This window comes from Oryctolagus cuniculus, chromosome 21 (genome assembly GCF_964237555.1).
Source record: "Oryctolagus cuniculus chromosome 21, mOryCun1.1, whole genome shotgun sequence".
Taxonomy (NCBI): Eukaryota; Metazoa; Chordata; class Mammalia; order Lagomorpha; family Leporidae; genus Oryctolagus; species Oryctolagus cuniculus.
In genome coordinates, this window is record NC_091452.1 from 8,568,801 (window position 1) to 8,587,420 (window position 18,620).

The following is an 18,620-nucleotide window of genomic DNA, read 5'->3' on the forward strand; positions in this document are numbered from 1 at the left end:
GGCCATAGCAGAGAGCTGGCCTGGAAGAGGGGCAACCGGGACAGAATCCGGTGCCCCGACCGGGACTAGAACCCGGTGTGCCGGCGCCGCAAGGTGGAGGATTAGCCTATTGAGCCACGGCGCCGGCTATTTCTATCATTTTAAGATAGCTTGTTATAATAAGATATTTTTGTAAGCCTTATGGTAAGCATAAAGCAAAAATACTAGGCAAGGAATCAAAACATACTACTAGAAAAAAGTCCATTATCTACAAAGGAAGATTGGAAGAGAGGGAAAAAGGAAGGAAGGAAATATATTAAACTAGAAAACCAGTATCGCAGAGCCAATAGTAAGACTGTACCTGTAAGGCCTACTAACTATTTTACATGTAAAAAGATTAAAATCTCCAATTAAAAAGGCATAGAATGACTGTGGGGAGCAATCCGGACTAGACTAAGTTACTCGAATTAGGACTTATTCTATGCATCTGCTCTCCCACAATATGGCGCTGGGAGAGAAGTAAACAGCTTCCGCACAGCTGCCTCCAGTTCAACTAATGAACTGTAGGACTTGCTCCTGATTGGAGAGCAGCGTACTCGGCGTGTGGGCAGCCGAGTTGGGATTGGCGGAGAAGGACTATAAAGGAGGAGAGAGACGGCATGCACCAGGAACATCTATGGGGAACATCTATGGGGAACATCTAAGAGGAACATCTACCTGAAGGAACACCTGTGCAGCCCCCGAGAGAGCCGGCCGGCGGTGTGCCGCTCCCCCGCGGAAGTGGGGAATGTGGCAGGGGGAACCGCCCTTCCACGGAGGTGGAAGGGTCGGTAGCCAACCCGGGAAGAACCAGCAGCAAACCCGGGAAGGGCCGAGCAGACAAAAGAACAGCACAGGGTCCTGTGTCGTTCCTCCACGAAGAGGGGGAGCAACAAATGACTGAATAATAATAATAATAAAACAAGACCAACTGTTTTCTGCTTACAGGAAACTGACATGCACGGGCTGAAAGTGAAAAGATGGAATAAGATGTTTCAGGAAAATGGAACTTAAAATAGGAGCAGCCGTATTTCTATCAGAAAAAGGTTTTAGATCAAAAGTGGTAAAAAGAGATAAGGAAGGTTATTATATAATGATAAAAGAGCTGTTCAGCAAAAATAAATAATTATGACTAAATATACACAAAATATCAGAGCACCAAAGCACATAAAGCAGATATTAGTAGACCTAAAGGGAAACATATCCTGCAGTCTGATGCTAGTGGGGAACTCGCACATCTCACTTCCAGAAACGGACACATCATTCACACAGAAAAATCAACACAGACGCAGCGGAGTTAGATTGTACCCTATTGTCGCTCCCCCTCTTCGTGGAGGAACGACACTAAACCCTGCCTAGGTTTCCTATCCGAGTCACGGCACCATTATGTTGCTCCCCCTCTTCACGGAGGAACGACACAGGACCCTGCGCTGTTCTTTTGTCTGCTCGGCCCTCCCCGGGTTTGCTGCTGGTTCTTCCCGGGTTGGCTACCGATCCTTCCACCTCCGTGGAAGGGCGGTGCCCCCTGCCACTTTCCCCACTTCCGCGGGGGAGCGGCACACCACAGGCCGGCTCTCTCGGGGGCTGCACAGGTGTTCCTTCAGATAGATGTTCCTGGTGCATGTTGTCTCTCTCCTCCTTTATAGTCCTCTTCCACCAATCCCAACTCTGCTACCCACACGCCGAGTACGCTGCTCTCCTCCAATCAGGAGCAGGTCCTGCAGCTTATTGGTTGAACTGGAGGCAGCTGTGTAGAAGCTGTTTATTCCTCTCCCAGCGCCATATTGTGGGAGAGCAGATGCATAGAATAAGTCTTAATTCGAGTAACTTAGTCTAGTCCGAGTTGCTCCCCACACCCTATGTCAACTGAACCTAACAGAAATCTACGGAACATTCCATCTAACAGCTGAAGAATACACACTTTTTTCAGCATCCCGTGGAACATTCTCCAGGACAGATCATCTGTGTGGACATAAAACAAGTCTTAACAAATTAAAAAAAAATCAGATTGAGCATCTTTTCAGGCCACAATACAATGAAACTAGAACCTAATAACAAGAAAAATTTAAGAACTATATAAATGCATGGAAATTAAACAGCTTAGTTCCAAGCAGGCCATGGATCAAGTAATAAATCAGGAAGGAAATTGAAACATTTATTGAAATAAATGAAAATAGAAACAGAACATACCAAAGCCGATGACATACAGAAAAGCAGTATATTAAGCAGGAAGCTTATAGAAATCAGTTAGTAGAAAAAAATGGTAAAAAGTGTTAAAAAAGAAAAATCAGAGTGGAGGCAGATGTGTAGCCTAGTGGTTAAAACACCTCCGTTTCATCTCAGAGTGCCTGCACTGGACGCCTCGCTCGGGCTCCCGAGTCCACCTTCCTGTTCCTGCAGACTGGCTCAAGTCATTGGGCCCCTGCCACCCACCTGGGAGACCTGGGCTGAGTTGTTGGCTTCTGGTTTCACATGGTCCGACCCCAGTGTTGCGGGCATTTGAGAAGTGAAGGGTGGGAACTCTCTTCAGTCTTTTTATGTTTCTTTCTTTGTCTCTCTGACAAATTAAAATTTAGAAAAAAATGTCAGAGAAGAAATATATGAAATACAGACTAAAAAACACAAAAAAATCAATGAAATAAAGGGTTGCTTCTTTGAAAAGATAAGATTGACACATACTTAGCTCAAGTAAAAAAAAATAAAAAGATTTAAATAAATTGGAGATGAATGAAAGACATTACAACTGACACCACAAATACACAGAGTATTGATAGAAAGTATTATGAGCATTTATACAGCAATGAATTTCATAACCTAGAAGAAATGAACAGACTCCTGGACAGATATACCTTTTTTTTTTTTTTTTTTTTTTTTTTTACGATTTATTTATTTTACATGAAAGGTGGAGTTACAGAGAGGGACAGGCAGAGGAGGACAGAAGTCTTCCATCCACTGGTTCACTTCCCAAATGGCTGTAACAGCTGGCACTGGGCCAGTCCAAAGCTGGGAGCTTTCTCTAGGTTTCCCACATGAGTTCAGGGGCCCAAGGACTTGGACCATCTTCTGCTGTTCTCCCATGCACATTAGCAGGGAGCTGGATTGGAAGTACAGCAGCTGGGTCTTGAACTGGTACCCATATGGGATGCTGGTGCTGCAGGCTGTGGCTTAGCTCGCTATGTCCGAGATATACCTTTTTTTTCCCCCAAGATTTTTATTTATTTATTTGGAAGGCAGAGTTACAAAGAGAGAGAAGGAGAGGCAGAGAGAGAGACAGGTCTTCCATCTGCTAGTTCACTCCCCAATTGGCTGTGATGGCTAGAGCTGTGCCGATCTGAAGCCAGAAGCCAGGAGCTTCTTCCCTGTCTCCCATATGGATGTAGGGACCCAAGGCCTTAGGCCATCTTCTACTGCTTTCCCAGGCCATAGCAGAGAGCTGGATCAGAAGTAAAGTAGCTGGAACTTGAACCAGTGCCTATATGGGATGCCGGCACTGCAGGAAGTGGCTTTACTCGCTACACCACAGCTCTGGCCCCCAGATACACCTTTTTAAGATCCAATTATTGGCCGGCGCCGCGGCTCACTAGGCTAATCCTCCGCCTAGCAGCGCCGGCACACCGGGTTCTAGTCCCGGTTGGGGCGCCGGATTCTGTCCCGGTTGCCCCTCTTCCAGGCCAGCTCTCTGCTGTGGCCAGGGAGTGCAGTGGAGGATGGCCCAGGTGCTTGGGCCCTGCACCCCATGGGAGACCAGGAAAAGCACCTGGCTCCTGGCTCCTGCCATCGGATCAGCGCGGTGCGCCGGCCGCAGCGCGCCAGCCGCGGCGGCCATTGGAGGGTGAACCAACGGCAAAGGAAGACCTTTCTCTCTGTCTCTCTCTCTCACTGTCCACTCTGCCTGTCAAAAAAATAAATAAAAAAAAAAAAAAAAGAAAAAGAAAAAAAAAGATCCAATTATTGCCCACGCCGCGGCTCACTAGGCTAATCCTCCACCTTGCTGCGCTGGCACACTGGGTTCTAGTCCCAGTCAGGGTGCTGGATTCTGTCCCGGTTGCCCCTCTTCCACTCTCTGCTGTGGCCCGGGAGTGCAGTGGAGGATGGCCCAAGTGCTTGGGCCCTGCACCCCATGGGATACCAGGAGAAGTACCTGGCTCCTGCCATCAGATCAGCGCAGTGCACTGGCTGCGGTTGCCATTGGAGGGTAAACCAACGGCAAAGGAAGACCTTTCTCTCTGTCTCTCTCTCTCACTGTCCACTCTGCCTGTCAAAAAAAAAAAAAAAAAAAAAGATCCAATTATGGGCTGGGCGCTGTGGCGTTGCACGTAAAGCCCCGCCTGCAGGGCTGGCATCCTATATGGTGCCGGTTCTAGTCCCGGCTGCTCCTCTTCTGATCCAGCTCTCTGCTATGGCCTGGGAAAGCAGTGGAAGATGGAAGATGGCTTTGAATCGGCCCAGCTCTAGTCATTGTGACCATTCAGGGAGTGAACCAGAGGATGGAAGACTTCTCCCTCCCTTCCTCCCTCCCTCCCTCTGCCTCTCTGTAACTCTTCCTTTCAAATAAATAAATAAATAAATAAATAAATCTATCTTTTTAAAAAAGATCAAATCATGACACATAGTGAGATTGAGTAATAAAGTCTCCCATCAAAGAAAAGCCCAGAAACAGATGATTTTACTGCTGAATTCTACCAAATAGTTAAAGAAGAATTAATACCAATTCTTTTTTTTTTTTTTTTTTGGACAGGCAGAGTTAGACAGTGAGAGAGAGACAGAGAGAAAGGTCTTCCTTTCATTGGTTCACCCCCCAAATGGCCGCTACAGCCGGCGTGCTACAGCCAGCATGTTGCGCCGATCCAAAGCCAGGAGCCAGGTGCTTCTTCCTGGTCTCCCATGCAGGTGCAGGGCCCAAGCACTTGGGCCATCTTCCACTGCCTCCCCAGGCCACAGCAGAGAGCTGGACTGGAAGAGGAACAACCGGGACTAGAACCCAGAGTGCCGGTGCTGCAGGCGGAGGATTAGCCTAGTGAGCTGCGGCGCCGGCCTAATTTTTAAATTATTGAACAAAAAGGGAGCCAGCGCTGTAGCACAGCAGGTTAATGCCCCTGCCTGAAGCACTGCCATCCTATATGGGCACCGGTTTAAGACCCGGCTGCTCCATTTCTGATCCAGCTCTCTGCTGTGGCCTGGGAAAGCAGTAGAAGATGGCCCAAGTCCTTGGGCCCCTGACCCTATGTGGGAGACCCAGAAGAAGCTTCTGGCTTCTGGTTTTGGATCAGCACAACTCCGGCCATTGTGGCCACCTGGGAGTGAACCATTGGATGGAAGACCTCTCTCTTTCTCTGTCTCTCTCTCTCTCTCTCTGCCTCTCTTTCTCTCTCTGTGTAACTCTGACTTTCAAATAAATAAATAAATCTTAAAAAAAAAAAAAAGAGGATGGAATTCTTCTAGATTCACTCTAAAAGTTTAGCTTTACCCTGATACCAAAACTAGTCAAGGATACAACAACCACCACAACAATGGAAAATCAATTTTCTTGATGAATACAGATGCAAAAATCCTCAAAACAAAAATGCTAGTCAACTAAGCAATACATCAAAAAGATCATTTACTATGATCAAGTGGGATTCATTCCAGAGGTAGAATGATTAAACAAATGCAAATTAATAAATGTGATATACCACATCAACAGAATAAAAGAAAAAACCTAATTGCAATAGATGCAGAGAAGGTATTTTATAGAACCCAGGATCTTCTCATGATAAAATGCTAAACCAAATAGGTATAGAGAGATTGCACTTCAGCATAAAGGTCACGTATAAGCTGGTGCCGCAGCTCACTAGGCTAATCCTCCACCTGCGGCGCCGGCACACTGGGTTCTAGTCCAGGTTGGGGTGCTGGATTCTGTTCTGGTAGCTCCTCTTCCAGTCCAGCTCTCTGCTGTGGCTTGGGAAGGCAGTGGAGGATGGCCCAAGTGCTTGGGCCCCGTACCAGCATGGGAGACCAGGAGGAAGCACCTGGCTCCTGGCTTCGGATCGGCGCAGCACTGGCCGTAGTGGCCATTTTGGGGGATGAACCAATGGAAAGGAAGACCTTTCTCTCTCTCTCTAACTCTGCCTGTCAAAAAATTAAGAAAAAAAAAAAAGGTCATGTATAACAAATGAACATCTAACATCAAACTAAGAGAGGAAAAGCTGAAACCTTTCTAAGATCTAGAACAAGACAAAGATGCCTGCTTTCCCTTTTATTCAACATAATACCTGAAGTCCTAGTGAGAGTCAAGAGAAAAAAAAGAGAAGGCACCCATATCAGAAAGAGTACGTAAAATTGTCACTATTTGCAGATGACGTGATCTTACAGATAGAAAACCCCAATACACCACAAAAAACTATTAGAACTAATAAACAAATTTGAAATTGCAGGATACAAAGTCAACATACCAAAATCATTAGCATTGTTATATACCAATAGCAGATTATCTGAAAAAAAAATTAATTCCACTTCCAATAGCAACAAAAATAGGAAATACCTAGGAATAAACTTATGAGGTGAAGGATCTCCACAGGGAAGACTGTAAGACGTTGATGGAAGGAGTGGAAGATGACAGGGAAATTGAAAGATCAGAAGACTCAACTCATTAGGCTCCTTACTGTGCAGAGTAAGTGCAATCTCTATTAAAATACCAGTAACATTTCTCATAGAGTTGGAAAAAAATTAGTGAAATTTGTATGGGGCCACAGAAGACCCTGAACAGCCACATGGATCTTGAGCAGGGAAACAGAGCTGGAGACGTATACTACCTGACTGTAAAATATGTCACAAAACCACAGTGAGGAAAACAGCATGGTGTTGGCATAAAAACAGACATACAGACCCATGGAGTGGAATAGAAACTCTAGAAGCGATCCACAGATCTACAGCCAACTGACCTTTTAAAAATTATTTATTTTTGGCTGGCGCCGCGGCTCACTAGGCTAATCCTCCGCCTTGCGGCGCCGGCACCCCAGGTTCTAGTCCCGGTCGGGGCGCAGGATTCTGTCCCGGTTGCCCCTCTTCCAGGCCAGCTCTCTGCTGTGGCCAGGGAGTGCAGTGGAGGATGGCCCAAGTGCTTGGGCCCTGCACCCCATGGGAGACCAGGATAAGTACCTGGCTCCTGGCTTCGGATCAGCGTGGTGCACCGGCCGAAGCGGCCATTTGGGGGGTGAACCAACAGAAGGAAGACCTTTCTCTCTGTCTCTCTCTCTCACTAACTCTGCCTGTCCAAAAAAATTATTCATTTTTCATTTATTCAAAAGGTAACATGACAGAGAAAGATATCTTCCAAATACTGGCCCGCTCCCTAAATGTCTGCAACTGAAAGGCTGCAACTCCATCCAGGTTTCTTCTAAGTGGGTGGCAGGGACCCAAGTCCTTGAGCTATCACTTGCTACCCCACAGGGTGTGCATTAGCAGGTGGTGGTTGGCAAGCAGAAGCAGGACTTATGCCCCAGCCCTCTCATGTGGGTTGCGGGTATCCCAAACAGCATCTTAACTGCTCTGCAACAATGCCCACCCCTCCCCCCAACTGGCCTTTGACAAAGATACTGAGATACTCATTAGAAAACAGTCTTTTTAATAAATGGTGCTGGGAAAATGAGAAATCCACATAAAGAAGAAGGAATCCCCCTGCTCAAACCTCTCGCCATGTATAAAAATCAACTTATGGGGTCAGTGTTGTGGCATAACAGGTTAAGCCACTGCTTGTAACATCCAGCATCCCATATTAAAGTGCTAGTTCAAATCCTGGCTGCCCTGCTTCCAATTCAGTTCCTTGCTAATGTGCCTGGGAAAGCAGTAGAGGATGGCTCAAGTATGTAGGCTCCTGCCACCCACATGAGAGACCTGGATGGAGTTGTGAGTTCCCAGCTTCAGCCTAGACCAGCCCCGGCTGTTGTGGCCATTTGGGGAGAGATATCTCTCTCCCTTCACCCTGTTCCTGTTCCCCACTCTCTTTCTGTCACTCAGCTTGTCAAGTAAATAAATAAACATTTAAGGAGCCAGCACCATGGCTCACTTGGTTAATCCTCCACCTGTGGCGCCGGCATCCCATATGGGCACCGGGTTCTAGTCCCGGTTGCTCCTCTTCCAGTCCAGCTCTCTCTGTGGCCTGGGAAGGCAGTGGAGGATGGCCCAAGTGCTTGGGCACCCGCATGGGAGACCAGGAAGAGGCACCTGGCTCCCGGCTTCGGATCGGCGCAGTGCTGGCCATAGTGGCCATTTGGGGGGTGAGCCAACAGAAGGAAGACCTTTCTGTCTGTCTCTCTCTCTTTGCCTGTCAAATGAAACAAACAAACAAAAAAGTAAACATTTAAAAAGAAAATAAAGATCTAAATGTAAGGCCTGAAACCTTGAAACTACTGGAAGAAAGCCTAGAGAAAATGCTTCAGAACATTAAAATGGGCAAGGATTTTTTTAGATCAGACCCCAAAAACATAAGGAACAAAAGATAAGTGGAACTTTGTTAAACTAAAGAGCATCTGCACAGTACAGAAAACAGTCAGTAGAGTGAAGAGACAACCTACAGAATGGGAGAAAATGTTTGCAGGTTGCATATCTGACAAGGAGTTAATATAAGGAGTATATAAAGGAACTGAATTCAAACAACTCAATAGCGGATAACCAAATAATACATTTAAAAATGGGTGGAATTAAAAGACATTTTTCGAAGGAAGACATACAAATGGCCAACAGGTACATGCAAAAATGCTCAACATATCAAGCAAATGCAAATCGAACCACAATGAGATACCACCTCATGCCAGTTAGAAAGACTGTTTAGCAGAAATACAGAAGTACATAAATGATGAGGATGTGCAAGAAAGGGCACGTGTGTCTGTGTGCTGTGGGTGGGAATGTAAAGTAACCATTGTGGAAGACAGTATGGAGGTTCTTCACAAAGATAAAATAAATAAAAAAAAATAAAGGTACTACATAATCTAGCAATCCCACTACCGGGCATGCATCCAAGGGAAGTGAAATCACTCTGTTGAAGAGATGTCTGCTGCCCCACACTTACTACACCACTGTCCACATAGCCACGGAGTGAGGCAGCCTGAGTGTCCATCCACTGATGAATGGATAAAGAAAACGTGGCACACATGCACCATGGAATACCACTCAGATGTCGAAAAGGAGGAAGTTTTGTTATTTGCAGTAACATGGATGGAACTGGAGGTTATTATGTTAAGTGAACTAAGCCAAGCACAGACAGAAAGGACCAGCTGATCTTATATGTGGAATTGAGCAAAAGTCACTTTCATAAAAGTTAGGAATATAATGGTGGTTACAAGGGGCTGGCGAGAGTGGAGGGGAAGGAGAGTTGGGGGAAGACTCTCTAATGGGTATTAAGTTATAGTTAGATAGGAGAAAGAAGGTTTGGGGTTCTGTTGCACAGTAGGGTGACTGCAGATAAAGACAATGTGCTGTATATTTCTCTAAGAAAAAGAGAAAGGAGTTTGAATGTTAAATGTTAGAGGAATGAGATGTGTTTGCTCTGAGTGGACATTACACAGTGTATATGTGGCATCACAGGGTGCCCCATACATGTAAACAGTTTTTATGTATCAGCTAAAAATTTTTAATTTTTTAAAATTAAAATTATGATGTGGAAATTATAAGAGCCCTCTAAACCTACTTTTCAGAATTAGCTATTAAAGATTTGATGAAAACATATATAATGCATATAGGGTCCAGTAATATCTGAAGGGTCTTAGAACAAAATCCCCTCTGTGGATGGGGAAGGTCCCACAGCAGAGGTGTGGGGCAGGAAAGTTTTGAGGCATCTCAGTGCTAGCAAGAGGGGGAAGCCATTTCCAGCCCACCCCTGGAGGGAGAGGGGAAGGGAGAGGGGTCCAGAGAGAGCAAGCGAGAGACAGCTTGGCAGGGCTGTGGCTGTAGAATGACCCGCTCACTGCCAAAGCTCAGCCGGGTAGGTAAGGACCAGGGAATAAATACCCCAGCTTCTCTCCACTCCTTCCTGTGGTCAAACCAAGTGAGAATCAGAGGACAGGGGAGCCTGGGAGATGCAGTCCACGGAGCTTAGTGTCCAGGAGGCCCTGAGCAGGTGGAGGGGAACCTAAGGAGAATGATCAGCACAGAAAGAATACACTATTGTTTATTTAACTGCAGGGGGCTCGGGCCAAGAGAGCCTACCCGTTTTGTGTTGTTCCTCTGGTTTTGATAGGTCACTGAGAGTTGGCCCATAGTCAAGGCTGCAGCTCTGGCTTTCTGGGAGTTTGCTTTTCCACCCATTCTTCCAAGACAGAGTAGGCTCAAGTGCCAAGTACCTAGCTTGCTCTGAGTCACCCCATGTATCAGTCCTGGTTCCACACCTTTGCAACCACATGACCGTGGACCAGCCGTTTCCCCTAGGGCCTCAGTCTTTCCATCTGCAGTATGGGAGTGTCCATTCCTGTCAATCACAATGAAAGCACATTACACCGTGCCTTAATCCTCATCACATTGTATGGTGACTTGCGCATTGTGCACATGAAGAAAGCAAGGCACAGAGAGGCCACAGAGCCTATCAGCAGCGAAGCTGGAATCTATACCCAAACATCCTGGCTCTGGAGCTCCCACTCCTTTTTTTATAATTTTTTTTTATTTGACAAGTAGAGTTATAGACAGAGAGAGGGAGAGAGAAAGGTCTTTCTTCCATTGGTTCACTCCCCAAATGGCTGCTACGGCTGGCACTACGCCGATCCGAAGCCAGGAGCCAGGTGCTTCTTCCTGGTCTCCCATGCGGGCGCAGGGGCCCAAACACTTGGGCCATCCTCCACTGCCTTCCCAAGCCACAGCAGAGAGCTGGACTGGAAGAGGAGCAACTGGGACTAGAACCGGTGCCCAGATGGAGCCCCCACTCCTAGCCACTGTGTGATGCCAATGATTTACTTATAAAGCATCCAGCAAGCAGCAGGTGCTTCATGATGGTAAGGGTTGACAGTGTCTGCATAAGCAGCAGCCAGCCGGGTCCCTGTGGCCAGTTAGCCCAGCCCCTGGGTCCAGGACCTGACTGTGGGCCAGCCTCCAGGACCACAGTGGGCAGGAGTCTGTGAGACAGCCCCGAACCCTCAGTCCCTGGTGAGGGCTGCTTCTCATTCCAGATGTGTTTGGAGTCTCCCGCCGTCTTTCCTGCCTGGCAGCTGCGGTGGGCAATGCAGAGCTACCGAAGGACATTTTCTTTTGTTTCCGCTTTGATGCCGGGATTTCGCATATCATTATGTTTGTGGCTAAGGATCTGCCGTGGTCTTCTCCGGGATTCTTGCACAGTGTCTGAATTTGCTAGAGGATCCTGGCTCTCTGGTTGTTTCTGGTTTCAGGACAGGCTGCCCCAAGCTGCCCTCTGCTTCCTCTGGGGAGGGGGGCAGTGTCGTCTTTTCCACTGTGTTTTTTTAAAATATACATGTTGATGTGTGGATCTTCAGGGATCAGGAAAAAATCAAGAAGCTGTTTAAGTTTTTGTATCTGTGTGTGTTTATGGCAGAGAGTGTGGTAAGAACATGAAAAACATCTTTTCTCAAAAAATATTTCAAATTTTAATTGTGTAGTTTCCGAATCCGAGGCCATTGTCTATGGAAAAGTCTGACTCTTGGCTCACCATCTTTCGTGATCACCCATGATAATACCATTCCCCAGCTCAGTCTGTTTAGGGGTAAACACTTAACTGCCTACTAACTCACTATTGCCAAGTCTGAGATGGCTACAGATTGCCTTTGGAAAATAAGTCCCCACAACCAAGGAGGCCCAGGCTCGCGGAGCACTGGGGATATGGTGGGGAGAGATGGCTGAAATTTATTTTGTGAATAAAGCAATAAGCCACTAAGCAAAGCTAATATGTTTCAGCCGAGACAGAGAGACACGATCATTCGGTATTTATGTAGCAGCCCATTCCTCAGTGGGACTGCAAGTTTCTACCATTAAAATTGTCGGAATTCTTCAGAGACCCACTGCATTAAGTCATTTAAAAATATCACAGACTTAAAACAATCTGAATTATTGGATTTTCTCGCTGCTTCTCGGTAAGCATGTTTGCTGTGGCAATTTCCTGCTCGGTCAAAGGTGCAGTCTACCTCCATCAGGAAAGTAGGCAAGCTCTGTGCGGAATATTTATTTGGAATCCAAAACAAAGTCAGATCTGGATATAGGGAATTTATTTTTTCTTTTAGCTTTTAAGTTGACTTAATTCCTGGTGCTGACGTGGTGCAAAGAAAGCAGAGGACGTCTGTGTCCTCTTCACCTGAGTCCTGGGATGTTAACAGTTGGCAACCCTGGCTTGTCCTTCTCTGCATAAAGATACATAAGCAGATACACACTCCCTTCCTCTGCAGTGAGCATCAGCTGGAGATGGCTGTCCGCCTGTGGGTCCCTGCACACTTCTGTGGGTTCTGTAAAAACAAGGATATTTTGTTGCAGAGCCACAGTGCCATGATCAAAATCAGGAAATTAACATTGATACAATGCTGTTACCTAATGTATTGACTTGATTCTAAATTTGTGGTTGGCTCCAATTAATGCCCTTTGTAGTAAAAGAACATCCCGATCATACATTTTAGTCACTTGTCAAGTCTCTTTAGCTTCCTTGAATTTTGAACAGTCCCTGAGTCTGCCTGCGTGTTCCATGCAACACTGACGTTTTTAAAATAGAGTAGGCTGTGTTTTGCAGGCTTTTCCCTCCGTTCCGGGTTGTCTGATATTTTTCGGAGTGTGGTTGTGTACTTTGGTGAGGACTGCTGCAGAAACGATGTGTCCTTCTCAGTACATCACGTCAAGAGGTGCACAGTGTAGCGAGTCCCATCATCGCAAGGTCAGGTAGAAATTTAATCTTTTGTCAGAACCTTGCTTGGAAAGGTTTCACACTCATGCCAAATTTTTAAAATTATTATTATTACAACAGGCCTTTTATAAACAGATTCTGAGACAAGGAAGCTACAAGCTTTGCAGATGCTCAGGAGAAAATGTAGCCATTTAAAAAAATTGCAATGAGATAGTTATGAAATTTTCCTAAATTCATTTTGCAGAATGAGAGCTGTAATTTAAACGTGAAGTTATCGAGAGCTGAGATAAAGCACACATCACGTGCAATTTAATCTGGCAGGGAAACAGGCCACTCGGAATTGCTAACTAGGCCTAATTCATTACATCTTGGTGAACACTGTACTTTTGGTCTTTTGAGTCTCTCAGCTCCTGAATTAATAGATTACCCAGACCTCATGGAAAATGTATGGGGATGGTAACAGAAATACTGTATCCTTGTTTAAATCACATTACATTTTTTAAACAGCTCAAATGATTGCTCAGAAAGATCACACCTTCTTCCGAAGCATTTATGAAACAATTATTTACATTACATTAAAAACTTTAATTGCCTTGAAGCACGTGCTCTGAGACACAAATATTGGAAAATCATCAAAAATATCCGTCATGATTCTCTCTCCTTTACAACTCTTCTAAACTTTATCTTTTTTATAACCCGCTGTATTGATCTATTGTCCCAGACCGAGAGTGATGTCAGATGTCCAAGCTGGGTCATAAAAAGTGAATATAATTTCCATTTGCTGTCTATAGCAAATCGTCTGATCTGAGAAACAGCGGGGAAATGCCCCTTTTCTTTTTCATGGGGAAGGGAGTAGGATGGTTTGTGGCCGGGATCCTCATGCCTGAGAGGGAGGATGGCTGTGGGATGGGAGGGGTGATAAGTGGGTTGATGGCAGACTGTGAGTTCTTTCTGGGCCACGGGGACTGGAAGAGAGAGCGAAAATGAAAAACAAGAAAACCTGGTTAGCTCTATTGTCCAGGTCTGAGGAATTTCAAAAGACCAGAAGCTCCCTCTGGCCAAGTTGAAGTCCCTCCCACAACACAGTCCTACTAAAGGAAGGCCCTGGGCCCCTGAATGATAATGGTGGTAACAGGAGCATTTCAGCTGGAGCCCCCATAAGCGGGGCTGTTCCCTCAACAGATCACAATAACACCAGCCCTGCTGGGGAGGGGCCCTGCAGAGGTTTGGTTAAGAATCCCCTCCAAAAATACCGGTTAACAGTAAAAGGGCCTCCCCTACAGTCGGGTTAAGGATCTCCCTAAATATTGACAATAAAAGGAATCCCTTGGGGTCGGCATTTTGGTGAAGAGGGTTAAGCCTCTGCCCCGGACTGCGTCAGTTGGAAACTCAGCTGCTCCACTTCTGATGCAGCTCCCTGCTAACGACCTGGGAAAGCAGCAGAGGGTGACACAAGTGCTTGGGCGCCTGCACCCACGTAGGAGACTGGGTGGATGTCCCTGGCTTCTGGCTTTGGCCTGGCACAGACCTGACCGATGCAGTCATTTGGGGGGTGAACAGGCGAATGGAGGATCTCTGACTCTCCCTCCTTCTGTAAGTCTGCCTTTCAAATTAAAAAAAAAAAAAAATCCCTTTTGCAAAGGACCCGAGGCTCCCGTCCCATCCGTAAAGATGAGCTACGACTATGACAAGTGCCCACTCCTAATACTAATAACAACGTTTAACAATGTGAAAACTGCCCGTGGTGGTGACATTTCCCACGGCTCAGTGGCGCCCCCGGGCGGTTCCCACCCGTCCGCTGGCCAGCGCGTCTGAGCAGCCCCAAATGCGCGTTGCGACCCTCGGATCCTAAGCCTTGTTGGTGGAAGAGCGGCAGCAGCCGGAGGCACGTGTTGTGTGTGCTCCCATTGCAAAGGAAAAAAAATGCATCGCAAACTATTAACTTTTTTTTTTTTAAGTATGCGATACTGGGAGTGGGTGTTAGACAGGTGCGGGGGGAGGGGTGGGGCTGGCGCCCCGCATGCCTGCCTCTTGCAGCACCCCCATCACAAACTTCCCTTTGCATTGATCAGCACGTTACGTCAGTATTGATAAGTTTGCAAAAAGCCAAAGTCAAGTGCAATCGCGCGGCACACCGACCCCAGACTTGGGGGGGGAGATGCGGCGAGCGCTCCGCGGGCCCGGGAGCCGGCTGCAGGCAGGGCAGCGGCGGCGCCGGCGCCTCTCGGAGAGGCGGCCTCCCCCCACCCCTCCCCTTCCACCCCATCCCCGGCCGCCTCCCCCAGGCGGGCGCCTAGCTCCCCGCCCGGCGCGCTCCGCCCGCGCCCTCCGGGGGTCGGGGGGACGCACAGCTCCCGGCCCGGCGGCGGCGGTAGCGGCGGTGGCGCTGAGGGGCAGCCGGTGGCAGGAGGCCGGGGGGCGCCCGAGGGGCCCCGGGCGGCGGCACGCAGGGCCTGGGCGGCCAGCGGCGGCCCCGGGGCTGGGGGGAGTCCAGCCCGGATATTGAGTGCAGCCATTGAGAAAAGCCAAACTCTTGTGTGTGTGCGTCTCGAATAGCCCCCAAGATGGCCGCCAATGTGGGATCGATGTTTCAATATTGGAAGCGATTTGATCTACGGCGACTCCAGGTTAGTGCGGGCAGCGCCGGCCGCGCAGCCGTGGGGAGCCCCCGGGCGCGCCCTGGGCGCATTGGGGAGGTCCCCGGGCGGGCAAGCGGGCGTCCTGGGGCTGCGGGCGGCGGCTGCTGGGGCTCGCCAGAGCTCGGCTGCCCGCTGCCCATCGATAGGTATTAGGAATTGATCTCGCCGCTGCTCTTTGTTCGGTTCAATCATCGATTAGCCGCCGCGACCATGGAGAAGCGCTAGTGAGCCCGCGGCCGGGGCAGTGAGCCGGCGGGCGAGGCGCGAGGAAGGAAGGCACTACGGCCCCCGGGCCGGGGGTGCGGGCGGGACCCCCGGGGCCCCCTCATGCCACACTTTATGCGCCTCCCAACTTCGCTGCGCCGGGGGAGGCCGCGGAGCGCGCCGCGTGCCTGTCCGCGCCTGGCTGGGGCTCAGGCTAGGGAGGGAGGGAGCTGGCGGGCAGGGAGGAGGAGGAGGAGGAGAGAGGAGGAGGAGGAGGCAGCCAGGGTTGGCGAGGAGGCGGCTCCGCGCCCCGCCGCTCGCCGGCACCTCTGCTGCCGCCGCCCGCCTGGCTGCGCAGCCCGGACGCGCCGCCACCCGGGGGCCACCGCCGTCACCGAGCTGCCGCCGCTGCCGCCGCCGCCGCTGGACTGGCCGCCTGCACTGAGAGACCTTTCCTCTTCGGGCAGGGGTCTCGGGGTTCGTCTCTTCTTCTTGTCTTTCCCCCTTCCCATCCCTTCCTGAGTCTAGATGCAGGCGGGCGGCAGCGCCGGCACTGGGCCCCGGGCGCGCGCAAGTTTGCGCTTCTGCCTCCCGGGCCCGTGCGGAGCCCGGAGCAGCACCGAGCAGGTGACTCCGGGCTTTTGGGCCCATGGGAACTTTTAAAGGAGAGATTCCCTCGCTCTGTTCTGCCTCCTGCGTCCCTGCCCGCCGTTCCCTGCTTATCTCTTCTCCCTGTTCTCCCGCCTTCTTGCCTCTTCCTCTCTCCACCCCGACGGCACTTTCTCTTCACTAGCTCTTCCCAGGAGTCTCCGTGGCTCCCCCAGGTTTGGGGTATTCTCTGCCCAGGTTCTAGAAGTCGGGGGTGGGATCTCCGGGTTCTGGTGCACCCGCTAGCTTCTGACCTTTCCCGGAGTGCCCAGGAGCCCTGGACAAGCCCCCAAGCCCTGGAGTCTGGCAAAGTGGCTGCCAGTGTGGCAGGAATAGGGGTGGAGAAATGATGCAGATAACGGGGCGATTAGAGCATCCTGCCTGGGCCGTGTCATCGCTGAGGACAGAGAACATCAGTCGGGGATAAAGAGACCCACTTAAAAAAAAAACCCACCTGCAAATCTCCTCAAGTTTATTCTGATAAGTGGTTCTAGCACCACCCCCTTTCTCTGCCCCTTTCCAGTAGCCCTCATCCCTAACCCCCCATTCCTGTTCCCCTCCTCCCCCAAAGCCACTGAGCTGGAGAGGAAATCGGTGCACTCAGGCATGGTCAGTGGCTGCCAGTGCCCTGCAGTTCCAGGTCCTTGCTGGAGTTGGGGCTACAGTTTGGTGGCCGGCAGGCTGTGAGCTGTGCTTGCCCATTTAAATGATGCTAAAGTGGCCTTTCTGTGAGAGTGGGGGTTGTGGCGGGGGTGGGGGGTGAGAGAGAGGGAGGGGGAGAGAGGGAGAGAGAGAGAGGGAGAGAGTTGGGCAGCCACATTGGGCTTGGCACGAAGGCCAATGGTAATCGTATTCCCTGCTAATGTTTGTAAATGAGACCGGAGCACGGCTGGGGGACAGCGTCTTTATTTATGATTGATGTTCTGTAACATAAGGAATGACAAGAACGTGGCAGACAAGAGGAGAGGAACCAGCCGGGCTGGGAGAGCCCTTTGCTTGGTCCTATTGTTATTCTGGGCTGGAGAAAATTTCTGCAGAGAGATTTACAGCGCTGGTATTTGCTCCCGGTCGGCTGGGGAATGTCCCTTAACACAATTTTCATTAGATAACTCGTTTCCATCCGGGCAGCTCTGGCTGCTGTGAGGTAGTGGCTGGGCTGGGTGCGGCGCCCCAGGGGGCTGATTTCTGAGCTGGGGGTGTTGGAACCTCAGGGTCTTTTGTGGAGCCGTTGAGGTCACCCAAATCTCGATTCCAGCTGGGCTCCTGTGGAGGCAAGAACCCTTTGTTAGGGCCTTACTGAAGCAGAGATGGAGAAGCAGATTTAGACCGGAGAGGCTGAAGGTGGGGGTGGTGGAGTGGCCGGTCCCAGTGATGGGGGCCCAGGGCCAAGGCCTCTTCCCCCTACAGGGGGCCGGCAGTGGTGGTGGTGGGTCTGTTCATTAAGACAATGGCAGTATGTCTGGCACAAAATGAGGAGGCTCTCAGGGAAGGGGGTGAGCTCATTTACATCGATATTAAGTGGAGGGGGTGTCCCTGAGGGAGTTTGAAAGGCTGCACACTTCCAGAGAGCAGAGAAATAGATGTGGCTGTGGCGGCGGCATGCAGGCATTCAGGCCACACAGCTGCCACTGTCCCCCTCCCAGGCCTGACGTCTTGGGTTGCACCCCCTGCCCATGTGCCCTCAGCTCCCCCATTCCCCTGTCTGTACCGTTGGCATTTTTGTTGGAGACGAGTTCTGTGCCCTGGGATCTTTTCCGGTCCTTGATGCTAATGACTCCTCCACCACACCGCACTTTCGCTTTCCCTCCCCACGTTCCTGTTAGGGGAGATAACCAGAAAGGGAAGCTACCGGAGAGGCAGGTGCCCACCCCAAGGCCTGAGCCGGCGGCAGCTTTGGGCCTGATGGTCCCGGGCAGCTGAGCTGCCTGTGTGGGGGTGCGTGGCTTCCATTCAGGCTGTTCGGGTTGAATGGTTTCTCACAGCCTGGTTGCAGAGCGTTAAAGTGGCCGAGGCAGCACGGGCAGCCCGCTGTCCCTAGGCCGTACCATTCTGCTGCTGCCACTCCGATCGTGGCAAGAAAGGTGACCTTGTGCCAGCCTGGCGGGAGCCCTCGGAAGTCTCTGGTTTTTGCAGTGAGGACGCCGTCCTGCTCTGGTTGCTCCAGCGCGTGCTCTGAACACAGCAGGGCTGTTTCCCGAGGACGCAAGTCAGGCCCCAGCCTTCAGGACTGGAGGACTGAAGGGCTGGAGGGCTGGAGGGCTGACGGCCGGGGGGGGGGGGGGGGGGGCTGTCCTGTGGCCCCCACTCTA

The 18,620-nt window shown here is 49.9% G+C and overlaps 1 protein-coding gene across 4 annotated transcripts in view; it reads left to right on the plus strand.

Annotated features, from left to right (window-relative positions):
• Window positions 1-18,620, plus strand: part of CUX2 (cut like homeobox 2) — a 322,941-nt gene that overhangs the window by 57,767 nt on the left and 246,554 nt on the right. The window contains exon 1 of one of the 4 annotated variants that reach the window (XM_070066197.1): window positions 15,092-15,447. The exons of 1 other annotated variant lie outside the window; for it this stretch is intronic. In XM_070066197.1, coding sequence (XP_069922298.1) covers window positions 15,385-15,447 — 63 coding nt within the window. In that variant the 5' untranslated portion in view covers window positions 15,092-15,384. Of the gene's footprint in view, window positions 1-15,091; window positions 15,448-16,119; window positions 16,141-18,620 lie in introns of those variants that run through there. 2 more of the 4 variants (XM_070066196.1, XM_070066198.1) reach the window with 2 other exon arrangements.